This window comes from Ctenocephalides felis, unplaced genomic scaffold (assembly GCF_003426905.1).
Source record: "Ctenocephalides felis isolate EL2017-DRISC unplaced genomic scaffold, ASM342690v1 CF-g0.4_SCAFFOLD_03571, whole genome shotgun sequence".
Lineage (NCBI taxonomy): Eukaryota > Metazoa > Arthropoda > Insecta > Siphonaptera > Pulicidae > Ctenocephalides > Ctenocephalides felis.
The window spans coordinates 37936392-37954533 of record NW_020539725.1 but is presented as its reverse complement, the minus strand read 5'-3'; the positions used below and the strand labels follow the sequence as shown (position 1 = coordinate 37954533).

General features: G+C 27.8%; 1 protein-coding gene across 1 annotated transcript in view; it reads right to left on the bottom strand.

Moving 5' to 3' along the window:
• Positions 1-18142, bottom strand: part of LOC113386006 (GTPase-activating Rap/Ran-GAP domain-like protein 3) — a 66220-nt gene that overhangs the window by 28829 nt on the left and 19249 nt on the right. The window contains exons 3-6 of the mRNA XM_026623821.1: positions 8884-8967; positions 5807-5944; positions 2075-2214; positions 101-164 (exon numbers count right to left, since the gene is read on the bottom strand). Of these exons, the coding sequence (XP_026479606.1) occupies positions 101-164; positions 2075-2214; positions 5807-5944; positions 8884-8967 (426 nt within the window). The remainder of the gene's footprint in view (positions 1-100; positions 165-2074; positions 2215-5806; positions 5945-8883; positions 8968-18142) is intronic.

The following is an 18142-nucleotide window of genomic DNA, read 5'->3' as shown; positions in this document are numbered from 1 at the left end:
GTAGCCGAAGATGAAGAAACCGATGCTGAAGACACCGATGCCGAAGATTCAGATGCAGAAATGTCTGCAGACCTAATGTCTGAAGATAATGCCAGCTCACTGAAGAAGAAGAAGTTAAAGGAACTGCTGCAAAACCAGCACCACAGACCCAGTTGCCCAGCCGGCTGTTTAAATAAACCTATTTTTTTAATTCAATTTTTAGTTTTAAGTATCACCATTTTTGGAACCTATTTTAATATTAAAAAAATTCAAACGTGTCTACAATTTCGGAGTCAAGGTTATCTTCACTTATGTTCGTATCTCAATAATGTTAATTTTTGCTTGCCGTCATGAATAATGTTAAATTTTAAATATTTGCCATGATCTTGTTTTAACTCATTTCATTGAGTTGTGGGTAATTGATAGATGTTATTTTTCATAGATTTACAGCCATATTTATAGATGTTAATAATGAATAAAACTTGAATCACCCGCGAATCGTTGTTTTATTAAAGAACTACGATTTGGGTTTTGACTTCCTCATATAAGACGTTGATTATTATTCAAAAATATACAAAATTTGTTAATTTAGTTCTGGTTCAAAATTTTGAAGTTTTGAATACGCCTACATATAAATGGGTAAATTACTTCGTTTTAACATACTTATATTGCTGTTATATTCTATTAAGAAATATTTTATATGTCTAAAGAATATTTATTACATATTTTAGAAGAAAAAATTAAAAATGTATAATTGAGAATTGTTAAACTTAGTTACGTTCTCCATTTTGCTGAAGATTATGGAATTTGAGTATTGAAAACACTTTTTTCTAACAAAATTTTCCGACTAATCAATACACTCAGATCAGAAATAAAAATACACCAATTTATTCTAGCCAAATATTATATTTTTTAAGACAAAATGCAACATGATTTCTTCAGTTCAATTTTTTTTTGTAACAATGTTAATAAATATCACAAATGATCATAAATTTTGTATAATTATAATTATAATCAATTACTATCACTTTTTGCTGGTTTTACTAATAATCTTATAAAGAAACGATTTTGAATGATTTTGAACTGACCTATAAAAGCAAAAGTAGTAATTAGAATTTGAAGAAATGCATATTAAATTTTGGTCCCCTTACATCGAAAATTATTTTTATAGTGTTCTTTAGTAATGTCTTATTTGTGTTTGAGTTGTGAGGTTGTGAGGACTATTTGATACTTGTAAGAATCAAATCTAATAAAGATGATAAAAAACGTTTCAAGGTACCTATTCTTTGTCGTGTATTACGGCACGGAAACGGATATTATATATAAAAAGTGACCAGAGCATAAGAGATTATTCACAGGCTATAAAAATTTCATTATCTTCCGTATATTGAAGCACTTCTAATAGTTTTTTGCATATTGTTTTACTTCGAGTTGCCCCATGATGCTTCCAGGTGTCAATATTTTTTACTCACGTGCGAGCACTTATTTCTATACTTCAATCATAATATATACATACATATTTCATTTGTTCTTTTATAATACTAGAACAACAACTCAATGTAGTCTTAAGATGACGTTTGTAAAATGTTTGTTATATTTACACTGATATATGAAAAAGAAATTAAGTAATACAAAGCAATCCAATTAAGTATTGGACGAGCTTAGTTAATATATCAGAAAGTATTATAACAATTTATTTTCCAAATTTTATTATATCAAATATTACATATTATATTCAGAAGAAGCATAGTGTACATATGAATGTAGATGTTAGCAAATTCGACTTGTTACTAAATTTTCTAGAGTTTGGGATTGTTTTGGGATAAAACTGTATATACAAAAGGTATTAATTCAAAATATCTTGATTTTATTTTAGAAAATATATTAATATATATTCAGCAGAAAAATATTTAAAAAAATATACTGAATGTCTTTTTCTGCTATCAACTCTTCAAGCATACTTGAATATTTTTTGGGTTAGAAGATCCATTCCATCCTCTGTGTTATATGATGCAATAAATGATATAACATTTTTAATACTTTTATAATAAAATTTGACTACAATTTGACCAGTTAATCAATATTTCATACTCACATAAAATTTGGGACACCAGCTGGCGGAGGAGCTATTGGAGGAGGATATCTGCACACAATGGTCACAACTTCGTCGCCTTCGATTTCCAAATTTGGATGAAAACGTACGACAATGTTGTTTGTGAAAACACGTTGCGGATCCTAAAAAAATAATATTAAAGTTAAAATTATTTCTTATGTATATTTAAAAAAATTCTCATCATCTTAAAGGAAAAGTAAAAATATAATTAAAATATTAAAATAAGGAATATTAAAACAATGTATAAGTATATTAGTATATGTATATGGATACGAGTAATAGAAATAATCGAATTTTCTACTCTACTTTATCTTTGGTTTGTTCCAATTAACTATCCCTAAACAATTTGCGTGAAATTGAATACCTTCGACCCCTTACTTTTATTTTACCTTTAATTACCATACCTTTTATTTTACTAATCAGTATATGGTACTTATGATAATGTGGTGCTTTGCTTTTAAACCGATTCTCATCGTTAAGTTTATTAACGTTCCGATCCCAAATTGCATCTTGATGTTTGTTTTTAGCGATTTAATTTATTTAGTTAGATACCATAAAAACGAAAGTATCAAAAACAACACAAAGTTAATATCTTTTTTGGCTATAAAGATAATTAATTGATAATGGTGTATCAAATTCGAAAAGTTTATTATACTTTTTATTATGTTTTTAAAATGGTTTTATAATCTGTTCACCATAAGAAAATATAAAGAATACTATATGTATCATACCATTACCTAATTTAAATCATCTAAAACTTTTACTTGAATCATACTAAATAAATTTCGTGGAATCAGAAATGTGTTCAATTTTTCTCATTTGTTGGAACCAATATTTATCAATATTCACATATTGTGTACATTTTCATTATAAATAATATAATTTGCATATTTATTTATATATTTAATATTATTATAAATAAGTCGATTTATTTATTTTATAAAATTTATTACAGAAATTTTTGGTTAGTCTAAAATAAATAATATATTTTTGTTAACAGAAGATAGCGTGATTATTCGTGATTGTATTATTATAAATTATAGGATAAACGATACTTTCACTAAAAATGACTAAGTATTCAAATAACATAAATTGAATATTGATGATTAAATAGGAACGTATTAAATACGAAAATAGTAACTAACTTTGACACTTGACTCCAAATGAAAAACCGAATATTTAGTTTTAACCAAAGAAGTTCTTCAAGCAAGAGAATCTATTATCTATAAAAGCGATATGTCATTTATTACAAAATAGACCAAGAATAGCACTCTCAGAACACCCATTCATATTTTTTCAAACAAAATCCCTTCTAAAATTGCCTAAAGATTTATCTGAACCATCTTCCATTTAGCCAGTCGACCCATTTTACTTTGTTGAAGTAAACCGTCTTCCATAATGACGATTCATTCCTATAAATCTTCTTCTCTGACAATGAAATAAAGATCTTATTTTGTCGAGCAAAAAAATCGCGTATATTTAGTCTCTGAGACGACAAAAGCGAACCGGATTTCCAAGAAAGGGTTTCACATAAGTATTTGCTAAGAATCAGCATGAGAAAATGATAGTGGAAACCGGTGTCGATGTGCTAAAAAGATAATAGACTAGCGAGGCTGTCAAGAGTCATCATTTTCAACCCGCTTTTTGTCAGAATCTGGTTTTAAGATCTTGATTTTGAGATCCTAGACTTTAAATCAAATCATATATTATATGGTGGACCATGAATTATTATAAAGGATTATAAATAAATTATAAAGTATTTGGGTAAAAACTATGTCATGGGGCAAACTAAGATTCCAGATTTATCGCTGTCATTTTTCATCCAGAAAATACTTCTTCCAATAAAAAATTTGCACTAATTTTGCTATATCAAATTTATCGAATAATGTTTTGTCACGGTGTTTTATGAGTAGTTGATCATATATATTGTACGTAGTCATAACATTTAGAAGAACATTTGATATTTGATCACAGATCATCGTTTTATTCATGAAATAAGACATCTCATCCTATTTTCCCCTACATTTTCAATTTCACTATACATTTCTCATTTGAACAAAATTCACTTTCATTCGATGTGCACACCTGATTTATTTCTATGGAAAGTGAACAACCTTAAGGCGGATAAGATTCGCAATCATTGATTGATCAATAAAAATAATTATGATCACTTGCACGTTGTATAATTATATTTTATGCTGGTACTTAAATAATTTAATTTTATCCAATCGATATATGATCCAATTAAATAATATGGCCGTAAAGTAATTTATAATTAATGCATCGGTATCAAGTATCAAGACTCATACTTTTTATGTTACAAGAATTGTATATTTAAATGTGCAATGCTAAATTTATATAATACCAGAGATTTTAAATTATTTGTTGCTTTATAGTTTATATTTTCACAAGGGGGCATCCATTAATCATGTGAGCGAGTAAAGATTTTTGGACCCCCTCGCCCTTGGTGATATTTGGTGATATTCAAAATTACCCTTCCTCCCCCACCGAACATCTCGTGTATTTTTAGTTACGTAATAAAACGGTATTTTTAAAAAAATTTTTTTGAAAATGTTTGAATTAAAAAAAAACATCATTTAAAAAATAAATACACGTGATATCTTACTATACTCCTCCCTCCCCCATGTGATATTTCGTGATTTTTTGTCTAATTAAATCGCCCAATTAAACAATTTATCTGTAAGTACAAAATAGTTTAAGTATAGGGGCACAAAGGTTCAATTGATTATGAGCGATTTGAGCGAGCGTATTATGAAAACCAAACCATTTATATCACACATATAAAAAAACAACTATTTGACTTTGTTTAGTTAAACGTCCAGCAAATTCATCATTGTAAAAATGTGTTTTTTTAATGCTGTGTTTTTGAAATTTGTCACCTGGTCCTTTTTACACCATAGGGAGGCTAAAAAGAGGCGGTCTAGAAGCAAATAGGTACAATGTCTTTAAATTAATTTTGAAGAGATTTTACGAAGTAATCACCAATGCAAAATATAAAATTCGAGGGCACATCTTTTACAGAGTTAACACTGTATATAACACCTTGATTTGGTATTTTGCTAGAAATATTCATCAGTAAAGTTGGAATAGTAACTTCAACAATTCAATTCAATTCAATTCAGTTCAATTCATACTTTGTAAAATTACTTTTTTAGTTTAATTTACTTTTCTATTTACTATTTTTTATTGTTCACACCTTAGCCATTGTAAAGGTTCAAGTGATTCTTTTCACCTCAACCACGTTTAAGCTTTTATAGAGGCTGAAAAAAATGGTGAATCTAACTTAAAATTAACAATTCACCTTATAAAACAGTAAATTAGCAAATACTTAAAAATTATATTAAGGCTTCGTAAACTAAACGACAGTGCTCACAACCAAAAAACTAACAACGAAAGAAAATACTTGTGATATGGGTTTTTAAACATTGCCGTTTGTTGCATCTCATTAATTTGGTTGATGTGAAATTGGAAAAATAATATTAATAAAATAATTATATATTGGCAAGCTTTAATAATTACATTGAGACAATGCAAACAACTTCTTCTATTACAAAACTTATTGTTGATTTTTTACATTACAATAAAAGACATTACGGCACAGACATGGTCATCAAATGTTTTTCAAATGTTATTTAATAGCTCATAAAATCAAATGAATCTTTAAGTCTTAATTACGATGTCATTAGTACTCACTTGTCTGGTACCGCATCCTTTCAGAGGCAATTCGAGTTTGTAACTCAAATCACCATTTCCAGCCACAGTGCAGGCAGAATTCCTATCAAAGTCTGCATAAGCTATTCCGAAAAATGGCTCGTTGAACTTCAATTCGATCTGAAATAATATAATTTTCTTCTTTAGTAACAATATTTTGTTGTTTCAATGATATATTTATTTCATATGCATAGATATGGTTATTGGTATTTAAATCTGGTATTTTTGATGTAGATGCATCTTGCCGCGAAGAATAATATTCAACTTCAGACGCTTGGTTTAAATTTAGAAGAGCTTTTTTGTTTTATGCTGGTTTTTTTTTTAATTTCGCTATATGAATTTTAATCATAACTGAAAAATGATTGTTGTAATTAAAGTTTCATAAAAGAAGAGCCTTATGTCCTATAAGATGCTGAGCTGAATCTTCTTCTTAGGTCGTCTTTTTATATGGTAACGTAATGGTTGATTCATTGGATTATTTTATTATTAGAATTCATCTAAATAAGAGGACTCATTATTATATTTTATGAATGAGCCTCAGGAGAGCTATTTTCACTTGGAAGCATATTAAAGATCTATATTTCAAAGTAAAAATTGATATCATTACTTTTATAAAATTAACATAAAATTACCATAAAAAGCGTGGTTAATCTAATTACCAAGAAGAATTGGAATATATAACACTAGTCATATCAGGATTAGTAATAATGTGGTAAATAATTAATAAATCAAAGTATTTATGATTGATTCAAAGAATATTTAAATATCTAAAATTAAATTGATATAAATGTAAATATTTTTGACCACAGAAATAAGATAATTGGACTTGTTCAATGAAAACATAAATCAATGTTTGCATATTGTACATAGAGCAGACATAAAATACACAGAAAATACTCTACGTAGTCTAGACATAGTAAGTGGACACAGAAAAATTAATTATTAATTTTTATGAAATGTAATAACATTTGTCTATATTTTATGAAAAATAAAATTTGATTTATACAGATATGACAGGAATTGTTTGAGGAAAGTTTAGTTTCATTTAGTGATTTATCTAAATCTACGATTTTTTATGTCGTTAGCTATCCCATTAGTTTGTGAAATATATTAATACTCCTGGACACATGCATCATTCTTAAACATCTAAATTCCATATTGTAATAATGTATTGTCATTCTCTTCCTTTGAATATTGATAGGGCAATTGACTTCTAATTTACTAGAAAAAGATTATTATTCGAGAAAAGAATTTGTGCAAATCATCAAATTGTTTTCAGTAAGTGTATTTCGTAAATCTCGATTCTCATTGATCAGGTCGATTCTTTACATAGCACAGGAAGTTCATGCAACTTTCCTTAGCCATGCCATTTACACCCAGTAAATAATTAACTTCAAACAATTGCAAACGAATATGCCAGTGTGCGATTGTGAATCAATAAATCTCAATAAAAAATTGATGAAATCAATTTCCAGTTTCTCCAATTTAATCCATTGTTCGACTGTGAAGATTCAATTTTATCAACGTAGAAATCTGAATACAAATTAGCGATGTACTGAAATCGTGAGTGATAATAATCATCGCATTCCAATAGTTATGAAATCAATGCTTTATTCCATTAGGAAATTAAAAAACTACTAAGGCGAGTTTCTAATGATTGCATCACATTCATAACACGGAGCAATACAATGCGTGTCAAGATTCTGAGGCGGAAATCTCGAGATTAAAAAACTTGATGTTCTAGATTTGTTATTTAGTTGTATAAAGGTGTGTATTAGAGGGACCGCCAACGACGGAATTTGATATATTCACAATATTGGCCGGAAATTATATTCACCTCACTCATCTTCAATTTGCATTGATCTTATTTTAATATATATCCAATTTTTGTTATGTAATGCTTAGTATCCAAGTTTGCAAATAAAGTAAAACTTAGTGAAAAAATGGTCGAAAATTTTTGACAAAATTAATCTAATTGGGTTCAGTGCTAAAATAGCATTTTACAGCGTTGCAACAATAAGTTAAAAGGTTTTCAAACAGAGCTTTTGTTATTTTTTTTTTCGTATTTGAAACAGAGATTTTATTTTATTCGTACATAAGAATTTAATGTCCTAGATGAGAATAAAAAACAAAAAAAGAATGAATTATTCTTTCAAATTGAACATGTTAGATATAAATGAAGTTACTCAATTTCAAGTTTTAGAAAGAAGAATAAAAAATATATTCATCAGCAAATATAATTAATAATTATAATATATGTTTTTTTATTTTTATTAAAATCATGAATTTTAAACTACCTTTATCAGCAATCGTTTGAAATAAAGGAAACTTAAAATAACAAAAGACTTATGTATAACTTTAGTCATACAACAAATGAAAAATATATTAATATGCTGCAAAAATTAAGTTTGAATATTGTGTATCCACATTTTTACTGCTTCTGAAGCAATAACACAAGTGTTACATCATATTTTGTTCCAGGAAATATAATTCCTCATCGACGATTGGTTACTTTTTACTTCCGCAGCAATATATGAACTGTTATTAAAGTTCAGAGTTGATATATTCATTTTATGGATAAATATATAAATTCAATCAAATCAAAACTTTATGAAGATCCTTACAATTTTCTGATGAGTTAGTTTTATATGGCAGCGTTTGATTAAAATATTGATTTGTTTCCTAATTGAATCTCAATAAACTAACTATATCTATTAAATGTATGCAATTACACATGACTGGACATAATAAATGTCATTCGAAAATTCATTAATTAATAAATTCAATAAAATGTAATTATTAAATAAATGAGCTTGCCTTTAGGTAAGTGGCTAAAAAGACTGGTCTTAATCAGAGCAACCTGTTATCAAGCAGAAGTGACAATAATTTTTGCTTGAAAATATGGAAAGCACTATGTTACCAATTGAAAATAGTAAGGTTAGCACAGAAAGGGGACAACTGTTTTGGTTGCCATCTGTAGAACTAACTAGTTTTAAGAATTAGTACAACAGCTTATAGGACTCTTAATAATAATTAAAAAAAAAAAATTAGATAATTACCTGCATAGATCCAGCTCCGCAATATAAAGCCGCTTTTGTTCGATTCAGGAAGATTATGGGACTCAAATCGTCTAGTTTCGTCACCTGAAACAATAATAAATATTAATAGATTAATTTGAATTTAATAGAATTAGACAAAAAAATAGTAGCACTACAAATACATTATAAAAATTATCATATTTATTCAATCATATATTATACAATTATATGCAATATTAACTTGTGTAGACAGTATTATACGAATTACAAGAATATTATAAGAATTTTTGAAAATAATTGTAAGCTAAAAAGAAACTTGCCTTAACTCAGGAACTAACTTATTTACTAACTAAACTACGTACTTAGCATTTTTCAAAAAATAGATCGTATAAATACATGTGTATATGTGCATATGCATATATCATAGATCTTTCACACACACAGACACACACACATATATATATATATATATATATATATATATATCTACATATATATAGAAATAAGTCGGGTTTTTCCTTCCTGACGAAATAACTCCAGAACGCACGAACCGATTTCGACAATTTTGCATTCGTTGGAAAAGTCTCGGGCTCTGCAAGGTTTATAGCTAAAAAAAAAGTGCTGCATGGCATCGTGCCTTAATGCAAATTGCTGAAACTTCACGCACCGTAATTAAAAATTCGAGTAATGACATTAGTGAGAATTATCAGTATTATGCTTGGTTAAGTCAAAGAGCATTTCTTGCCGCAAACAATAATGATGTACACGCACTGAATTTCACCATTCAATCAAAAATTGCTGGCGATTTGGTGACATATCAATGATTCCGACTGGTCTTCCGTTTGCTTCAAACGATTGCAATTTCCAATTCGTCTTCCTAGTTCCAGTTCAAATATAAAACCAACGAAAAATTTCTTTATCTTTTCACGAAACTATCTGGTGGCGAAACGGAGTTTGTCGGGTTTGCTAGTATATATATATATATATATATATATATATGTTAAAATTTATTATCTATCCAGATTTATCACCTATTGATTAATTTATATAATATAATGATTAAAAATATAATTAATACATTACTACAATTATATCTATTTATGTTTTACATGTTACCTAATAATTTATTACCACTATCCAGAATTATTTTATCAATTCATTTATTATTTTGCTAAATCTTCAACCTTATATACTAACTTTTGCTTTTGAAGAAATCAACTTTTGCATACACATTTTTATTGGAGATGAAAACTTGTAAAAAGAAATTGTACCAAACGAAAATTTTAATCGACTTCAAAAACTTTTGTTAAACATTTGAGTGCCAGTTTCTTCAATTTATTTCAATATTTTACTATATCTAATATACATTTTACTATATTTGAACAATAGTAAATAATCTACATTTAAAACTCTATATGTACATATTCTTATACACTTATATTTGAGGCGATTAAAATTTGAATGTCCTGTTATTGTTCATTTTAAATTTAGCGCTAATTCATAACATTGCGTATTTCATTTCAGTTTTTTTAATTGCAAAAATGTGAGACAGAGAGTGCTGATTACCTGGACGCCACGGAAAGGACCTGTCAATCATAATTGCGTAGTGCCTATAAAATATAGTCAAATAACTAGTGATTTCGATAAAATAAGTAGTGGTTTAGTGATTTTTGAAACTATCAGTGATTGTAATCAGTTTACCGGTGTATTTTGTGGACTATTCGTTAGTGATGGACATTTTTACATAAATAGTGATTGTGTGAAGGTGTTGGAAAGGACGCCGCTTAATTAAGGTAAGATCTTTTTACATCATCTACCTCATCTGTCAATATATATTTGCTGGATATTTGTTGTATTGTATATTGGAAGGCACTTAGTTTATCAAAAATTTGTAATTGCAATTAATTAGTTTAAATCTTACTTTGAACACATCATTGGCTATATTATTTTCGATAGCAGTTCGTGTTGTCTGTACCTTTCTTTGGCGACTTAAGTAAAGTTCGATTGCCAAGTATTGTATGACAGTTTGCTCATCTTAACTTAGATTTATGTGCTATATATGTTATGGTAAATGTGCACTCTTGGTGAATGTGCACATTCCCCAAACTCTAATGTGGAAACAATCAAATTAGAAGAATGGCGTACGTGCGTACTTGGAGCGGTCTCATGAACATCTTGCGTATTTGGCGCATGCAAACTAAATAGTTAATCAGTTAATAGTTAATAGTAAATAGTTGAATAGTAAAGTGGTAATATAGTGTATAGTGAATTATTAATATTAAATAGTAAATAGTGAATAGTAATAACTAAATAATTAAATAGTGAATAGTAATAACTAAATAATTATATAGTAAATAGTTAATAGTAAATAGTGAATAGTTAATAGTAAATAGTGAATAGTAAATGGTAAATGGTTGAATAGTGAAATAGTGATAACTGAATAGTTAATAGTAAATAGTGAATAGTAATTGGTAAATAGTGAATTAAGAATAGTTAAATGGGTAATAGTTAATGATTAAATAGTTAAATAGGTAATAGTTAATGATTAAATAGTTAATAGTTATTAATTAAACAGTTAATAGTTCATAGTTAATAGTATATAGATAAATTGTTAGTGATAAATAGTTAATAGTTAATAGTGAATAATAAATAATGGATATTAATATGCATATGACTAAAATAAATAATATAAATATAAATATATAAATTAGTATTTCAGTAGTGAGTTGAACTCACATTCGCCAATTGAACCGGTAAATGTGCACAATCACCGGTGAGAGTGCACATTCGCCGAAATATGCACATTTACCGTAACATATATATGCATAACATAATGATCGGAAGAAATTAACATTACGATCTTTTGATCATATCTACTCAAATAATTAATAGCGTACTACCCAATTTGGGGCATTACTGTATCAAAATGATTTACTTTTCAAACATCCATCAAAAACCATATTAAAACAGTAATTGGCGCTTATTATTCCAACATGAAATTCATATATATATTAACACTTTTGCAGACGTGAATGTTATAGAAATCATTTTTATTGTAATTCAGAATGTTATGAATGCTGTAGCATTCAAATTTCATTTGCTTTGAATTTAATTTTATATAACCTTACGTTTTTTCAATTCGTCAAGTAATGCCTAACTGATTCTTCAGACATTTTCGTATTATCTTATCTTTTTCCGTAGTCACTAATTAGCTTAGTCAAGCACATTGCGTAACATAGAAGCGTAATACTTGACGTGGATGCTATAGCATTCATAGTAAAATATATATATTTTTTATAATTTTTGAACAGCAATCAGAAGCTAATAGTTCTATAAAGTGCTGTGCTAATTTTGACTTAATACTAGTCTGTTTGACAGATGGCAACCCAATCAGTTGTCACATGTCGATATGATATATTATTATTACAATTTCTGTAATAGGGCGAGTATTTTTAATGGTGCGGCAATGCCGGGTGAGGGCTATTTTCACTTGGAAACATATTGCTATCTATCTATATTTCCGGGACCTCTGATTCAGGTCCCATCGCTCTTAACCGCTTACTTACGGGCAAGCCAAATTGTATAATATAACGATAAAAATATGATAATCCGACTACCCTTATGAACTGTGTTTAATCAAATTTTGTGTATCACAACCAATTAAAAATAAAATTACTGTCAATTTTTGTACCTTGCTAAAACTTTTACTGTCCGAAAACTTGTAAATGTTACGAATAAAAATTTGTGATAATTTTATCAAATTAAATGTAGCATTAGTTTTTTTATCGATTATTGGACAACAATTTTTAACTATAAGATACATATCTCGTATTATCATAATAAATCCTACGAAAGAGTTGAATTATTGGAAATTCTACTGCGATAATATTATTATCTTTCGACTGATTCCTGTTCTTCCGAGTCATATATCAGATGTAGGTCAAACGCTGCCGATTTTTTATTCATATGCATTTAAAATTCATAATGCAAAATCGTTCAAAGTATTATCTTGACATATGGTCTCAAAGCCATTAGAATTTAACATGTGATTCTACCAAAGTTAATCTTTCTTATTCATCGACGGTGTTTTAAATCATGTTCTTTGTGACATTTTAATTTCTTTATTGGACGTAACCCAGTGTTGAAAAAAGGATTTAGGCTGCATGTTCATGATCGCAAAGAATCAAAATTTTTAGATATAAACATTACCTTCGACTTTGCTTTCTTGAATGTGATTGAATTAGGATACGTATATATTTGTGTAATTCAGTTGCTGATATACATATAAATATATAAAATTATAGATACAATTAAAGACACAATTGGATTTTATTCGAAGGAGTAATTATGAGAACTTTAGTAGTATAAATGTGTAATATGCACAATTACAACTGTTTTAAAAAAAATATTGCGATTTTTTCAATATATGTCTATCAGTAAACACATAAAATTGTTAAATTGTTTGAATCATTATCTGAGTATATTCCAATTATCGACATAAATTTAAATATGAACTTATTCTATAATAATGTTAAATATTATAGACAAAATTCAAGCATAAAGATCGAAACACTTATGTTGATTGTAATAAGAGAATATTATAAAATTCTATTATATTACAATTACAATTGTGAAAAGTGACTGGAAAGTAAAATTCTGTTTGACTTGGCATAAAAAACCTTATGTTTTTATAATTAGTAATTGACTTAATATATAAACTAAACTAATATATCAAGACGGTTTGTTCTGCATTACTTGTTTTCTTCCGCAAATCCATTTATTGCAAATCTATATCGTTCAAGGCAAAAGTAGCTTTTAGTTTTTTTTATATCATAACAATCTAGATATTTAATTACCTGCGTAGTTTTTTTTTAAATCACGTCTTTGTTAATAATGACATGTTTTTTTTGGTTCATGGTAACAAGTCCTTAGCAAAGCAACTTGTCAAACACAATGAACGGTGCCCATATGTGCATTTGTCAAAGGAATCCATTAACGAAATAATCTTGTTGTATTTATGTTATTATTTTCGAATCAATTTGATTGTAGTTTCTTTTTAAGGTCGGCCGATAAAACAGGTATAACATGGTGTTGACCTTTAAATACCACTTGAATAAAGATTAGTTAATTAATCATTCTGGATTATTGGTAGATTTATACAGAGCGTTATCTGGATAATGCTCTCACTTTTAAAGATTCTCCAATACATTCACTTTGTAATGTATGTATGTATATATATATATATATATATATATATATATATATATCTATATATATATACCTCCAGATATAATCTTACGTGAAGATATTATAATAATGATGCATTTCCTATTATTGTACTTGAAATTTGATTTCCTGTTTGAATATTGGCTTAAATGTTTTTAACGATTTTTTCATAAAAATTCTACTGAAAAAAAAGTTGAATATCTGCAGAATTATGTTTAAAACTTGCAGTAGATCAGATAATATCAAGACAAAGTTACTCTTTATTTTACTTGAAAATGATCATATACAACAATACTAAAACAAAATCATTATATAAAATTTATTTCATTTTTCATCATTAGATAGTTAATTTACTTGTAAAAGTATAAACTTTGAATTTTTACGATAAGATTCCATTCAATATTAACACTTACGGGACGGCACCAATTTCAAAACAATCTACTGTACCGGCTGCAAACTTGATTTCATTGTGTATGTTATGCAATTTGTTTGATAAAATTTGTGGCCATTGAAGGACATACATTTATAATATTAACCCTTTCGACTCGGATGCCGCCGCTCCGGCGGCATAGTCATTTTACCGTTGTGCTCGGGTGTCGGCGATGACCCGTCGCAAACTAAACTTACATTTAATTTTTTTTTATTTTTTTAAAATTAATTTACTATTACATTCATTTATTGATTGATTTATTAATTTTATAAATAAATATATAACAAAATTAATTTATTAGCTCATGATCCCCATAATTCTAATAAAGATCTGTGAAGATATGATTTTTTAAACAATATAGCATGGTTTTGAGTGCATTTTTTTTTAATTTTCAAAATTTTCTATTTTATTATCATAATAACTATATTTAAAAGCAATATAACCACATTTTGAAAAAATCCGATACAAAAAAAATTCCGAGTTGAGAGATATGTATAGCACAATAATATTCCGAGCGCAGCGTACCGACTGGCAGTCCGACTCCCGAGTCGAAAGTGTTAATTTATTTTTGATCATTTTATAAAGTATGGTGACGTTCAAAACAATTTCCAAAATGCATAGCTGAGATTTTGAATCCTTTACAATAAAATGTTGTTCGCCGCCTTCCTCCCAGTGCTTTTCTGTCAGAACAGACAATACAATCCCTTTTTTTTCTCTTGCATTTAGAATATGCGATAATGGTTTATTTTTTCTGTTATATTATATAATAATTCATTTGTAAAATATAAAGTAAAATAATCTATTGGTTTTCTTATATTGCTTGGTATTTGTAGTCGGGGTGCTTGTTCATGTATGTCAAACTCAATTATTGAAGAAAAATCGGCACATTCGCTAATGTCTTTCCACTCTTCATTTAATTTGTAGAACTTCTTCTTTTTGTTGGTTGGATAATAGCATCATCACATTCATCACTATTTTTGGTGCGAATAGTAATTTCGTAAAATTTGTCTGTATAAATGTCTATTGGAAACTCATCTTCACTACTGCTTGATTCACAAAATTTACCAGTCGTTTTGCCACATTTAAAAGCGCTCGGTCATTTTAAATATTAAAAAAGACTATATAGCAAAGAAAAAGGCTAAAATTACTACTAAAATGACTTAACATTATTTTCAAAATACAACACTGTTTATCACTGCTATTTGTAATTTATTCAATGTTTTGATGAAAACTGAGTCATTGTTTATAAAATAGTCTGTGCCTCACAAAGTATGTTTGTCCACTTAGGTGGACAGCCGTCCCCAAAGAGTTAAACTATCCTTATTATTTGAAGAAAACGTAAACAGACTGTACTATTTCAGTAATAAACCCTTATAGATTTTTAAATCGTTTGTTAAATTTAGATCTACGTCGAGACAGCATTATATCGTATTTTGTTTTCGTCAAAATGATCATTCCATGAACTTCTAATCCTTGTCCTCGTTACATCAGGATATTGTCGTTGAAACTTAAATAAGTATAAAATCTCCAATTAACTGGTGGATTAATACTCATGTGTAATTAATCATCTTTTTGGTATTATTTAATTTCTGATTATCATATTTATCTGATGTAAAGTATACGTTACATACATAATGGTTATTAAGAGTGTATGTTATTACGATCAATTCTGTCCTTCACTCGGACATAATTTATGTGACTGTCGTTAATTTCTCATCAGCACATCATCGGTCGAGCAATATCATTAACGAAAGTGGTTTGACTGCGAATATTTTTGCGACGATTTGCGCTCACCTCGGAGCAAAGAACGATCATTAATTCGATGTATAAATATAATATAAATAAATATATATATATATATATATATATATATATATAAATATTAGCGGGCTGCAAAATGAAAGCCAGGAAAAAGTACAAATTAAGAAAATCCTGCAGAACACGATGGTAAAAGAAGAGGATACTGAATTGGCTACACATTTGAAAGGGACGTATTTACATACATAGTAATTTGTTACATGTAATATTAGGTTGTCAAATATCTCCCTTCCGCCTTTTGTATTATAAACCAAGAGCAAAAAAGCGGAAGGGAGATATTTGACAACCTAATATTACTTGTTGATTACTATAAAGCCTTATAATACTGGAATAAAAATACAAAATAACTATAATCGATATTCTATGAAGTTCGGGATATTATTTTTCAAACCATATATCTCCCTAATTTATTTCGCGTCTTTTTATTTTTTTATTTGAAACGTAATTAAACTTCTGATTCTCCATTTGCATTCAGTTAGTCGATGGTTCATCTTATTATTCGCATCCATTATCTCTTACAAATATGCAATCGATAATAACATTGCTTTTACATTATCCAATCGAAGAACAATTTGACGAAGGCATTTGCTAAATTACATTCTCCGACGCCGTATACAATATTCTATCCGTCAAGATATCATAACATATTCCCGTAGACAGAGTAGAAAACCTTTTTGAAATATTATAAATGTTAACTATTACTGCTCTAAAGGTGTTGACAACATTGAACAATTTTTTGTTTGAAATATTTTCTAAACATGTCATTTTTTTATCATGGTCCGAAATCGTCATTTTTAACAGATTTATTTAGCGCCGTTTTAATTATTTGACATATTTTCTATATATATATATATATATATATATATATATATATATATATATATATCTATTCTATATATGTATCTATGTATATGGTATAAAAAGATATAAAAATCAAGTAATTTAAATATTTAACTTTCAACCGCTTGATTGACTTCTTTTCAATGCAACAGAAAACCTATGAAAAACTAAATATATTATTTTGTTGTTAATTGTTACATTGTGATAATATACGACGTACAGGGTGTCCCAGAACTCAACATCAAGCTGAAACATTTTTAGAGATTTATTTTTGCATATAGTTTGAAAATTGAGCTTTTAAATGCAACCTAGAGCTTTGGTAAAACTGTGAAAATTGCTCGATTATGGCTACTTTTTGTTAAAATTGTTTATTTAAACTATAGACCCGAAACCGTAAGTAACACTTCTAGCAAAAAAGTCAAATAAAAGCACTCAATTTAAAACTTCTTTTTAACTAGGTATTTAATATTTTCAAAAAACGTCTACTTCAAGTTGCACTTTTTTAAACAAAGTGTACTACAGTGTGATGGCAAATTCAATGAGGATTCTATAATAGTAATAGTTTCATAATAAAAATCAAGTAAAAAAATGGAAAAATTAGTAAAGAAAATGATATAATAGAAATCACACTGAAAATGAGTCCTACGAATTAAAATTGTTTATTTGAACCGAAATGGTAAATAACACTTTCAGGATCACAAATATTCAAAAGTTTGCAAAAGTAATTATTTTTATAAATTAACTACCTTTATTATGATAATAATTGGATAATATTCCTGAAGACTATTATGTGTTCTATACTAGATAATTTTTAGTATTAAATATAATTAACTAATTGTGAATGTATTAAGTAACTAAAAGAGACAAAAAAACACTTATTATATGGGGAGGTTTACGTACTGCAAAGCATGCCACATAATTGTTCCTATGGTATATTGATAGTCATTGCATTTTGGAGATTGCAGT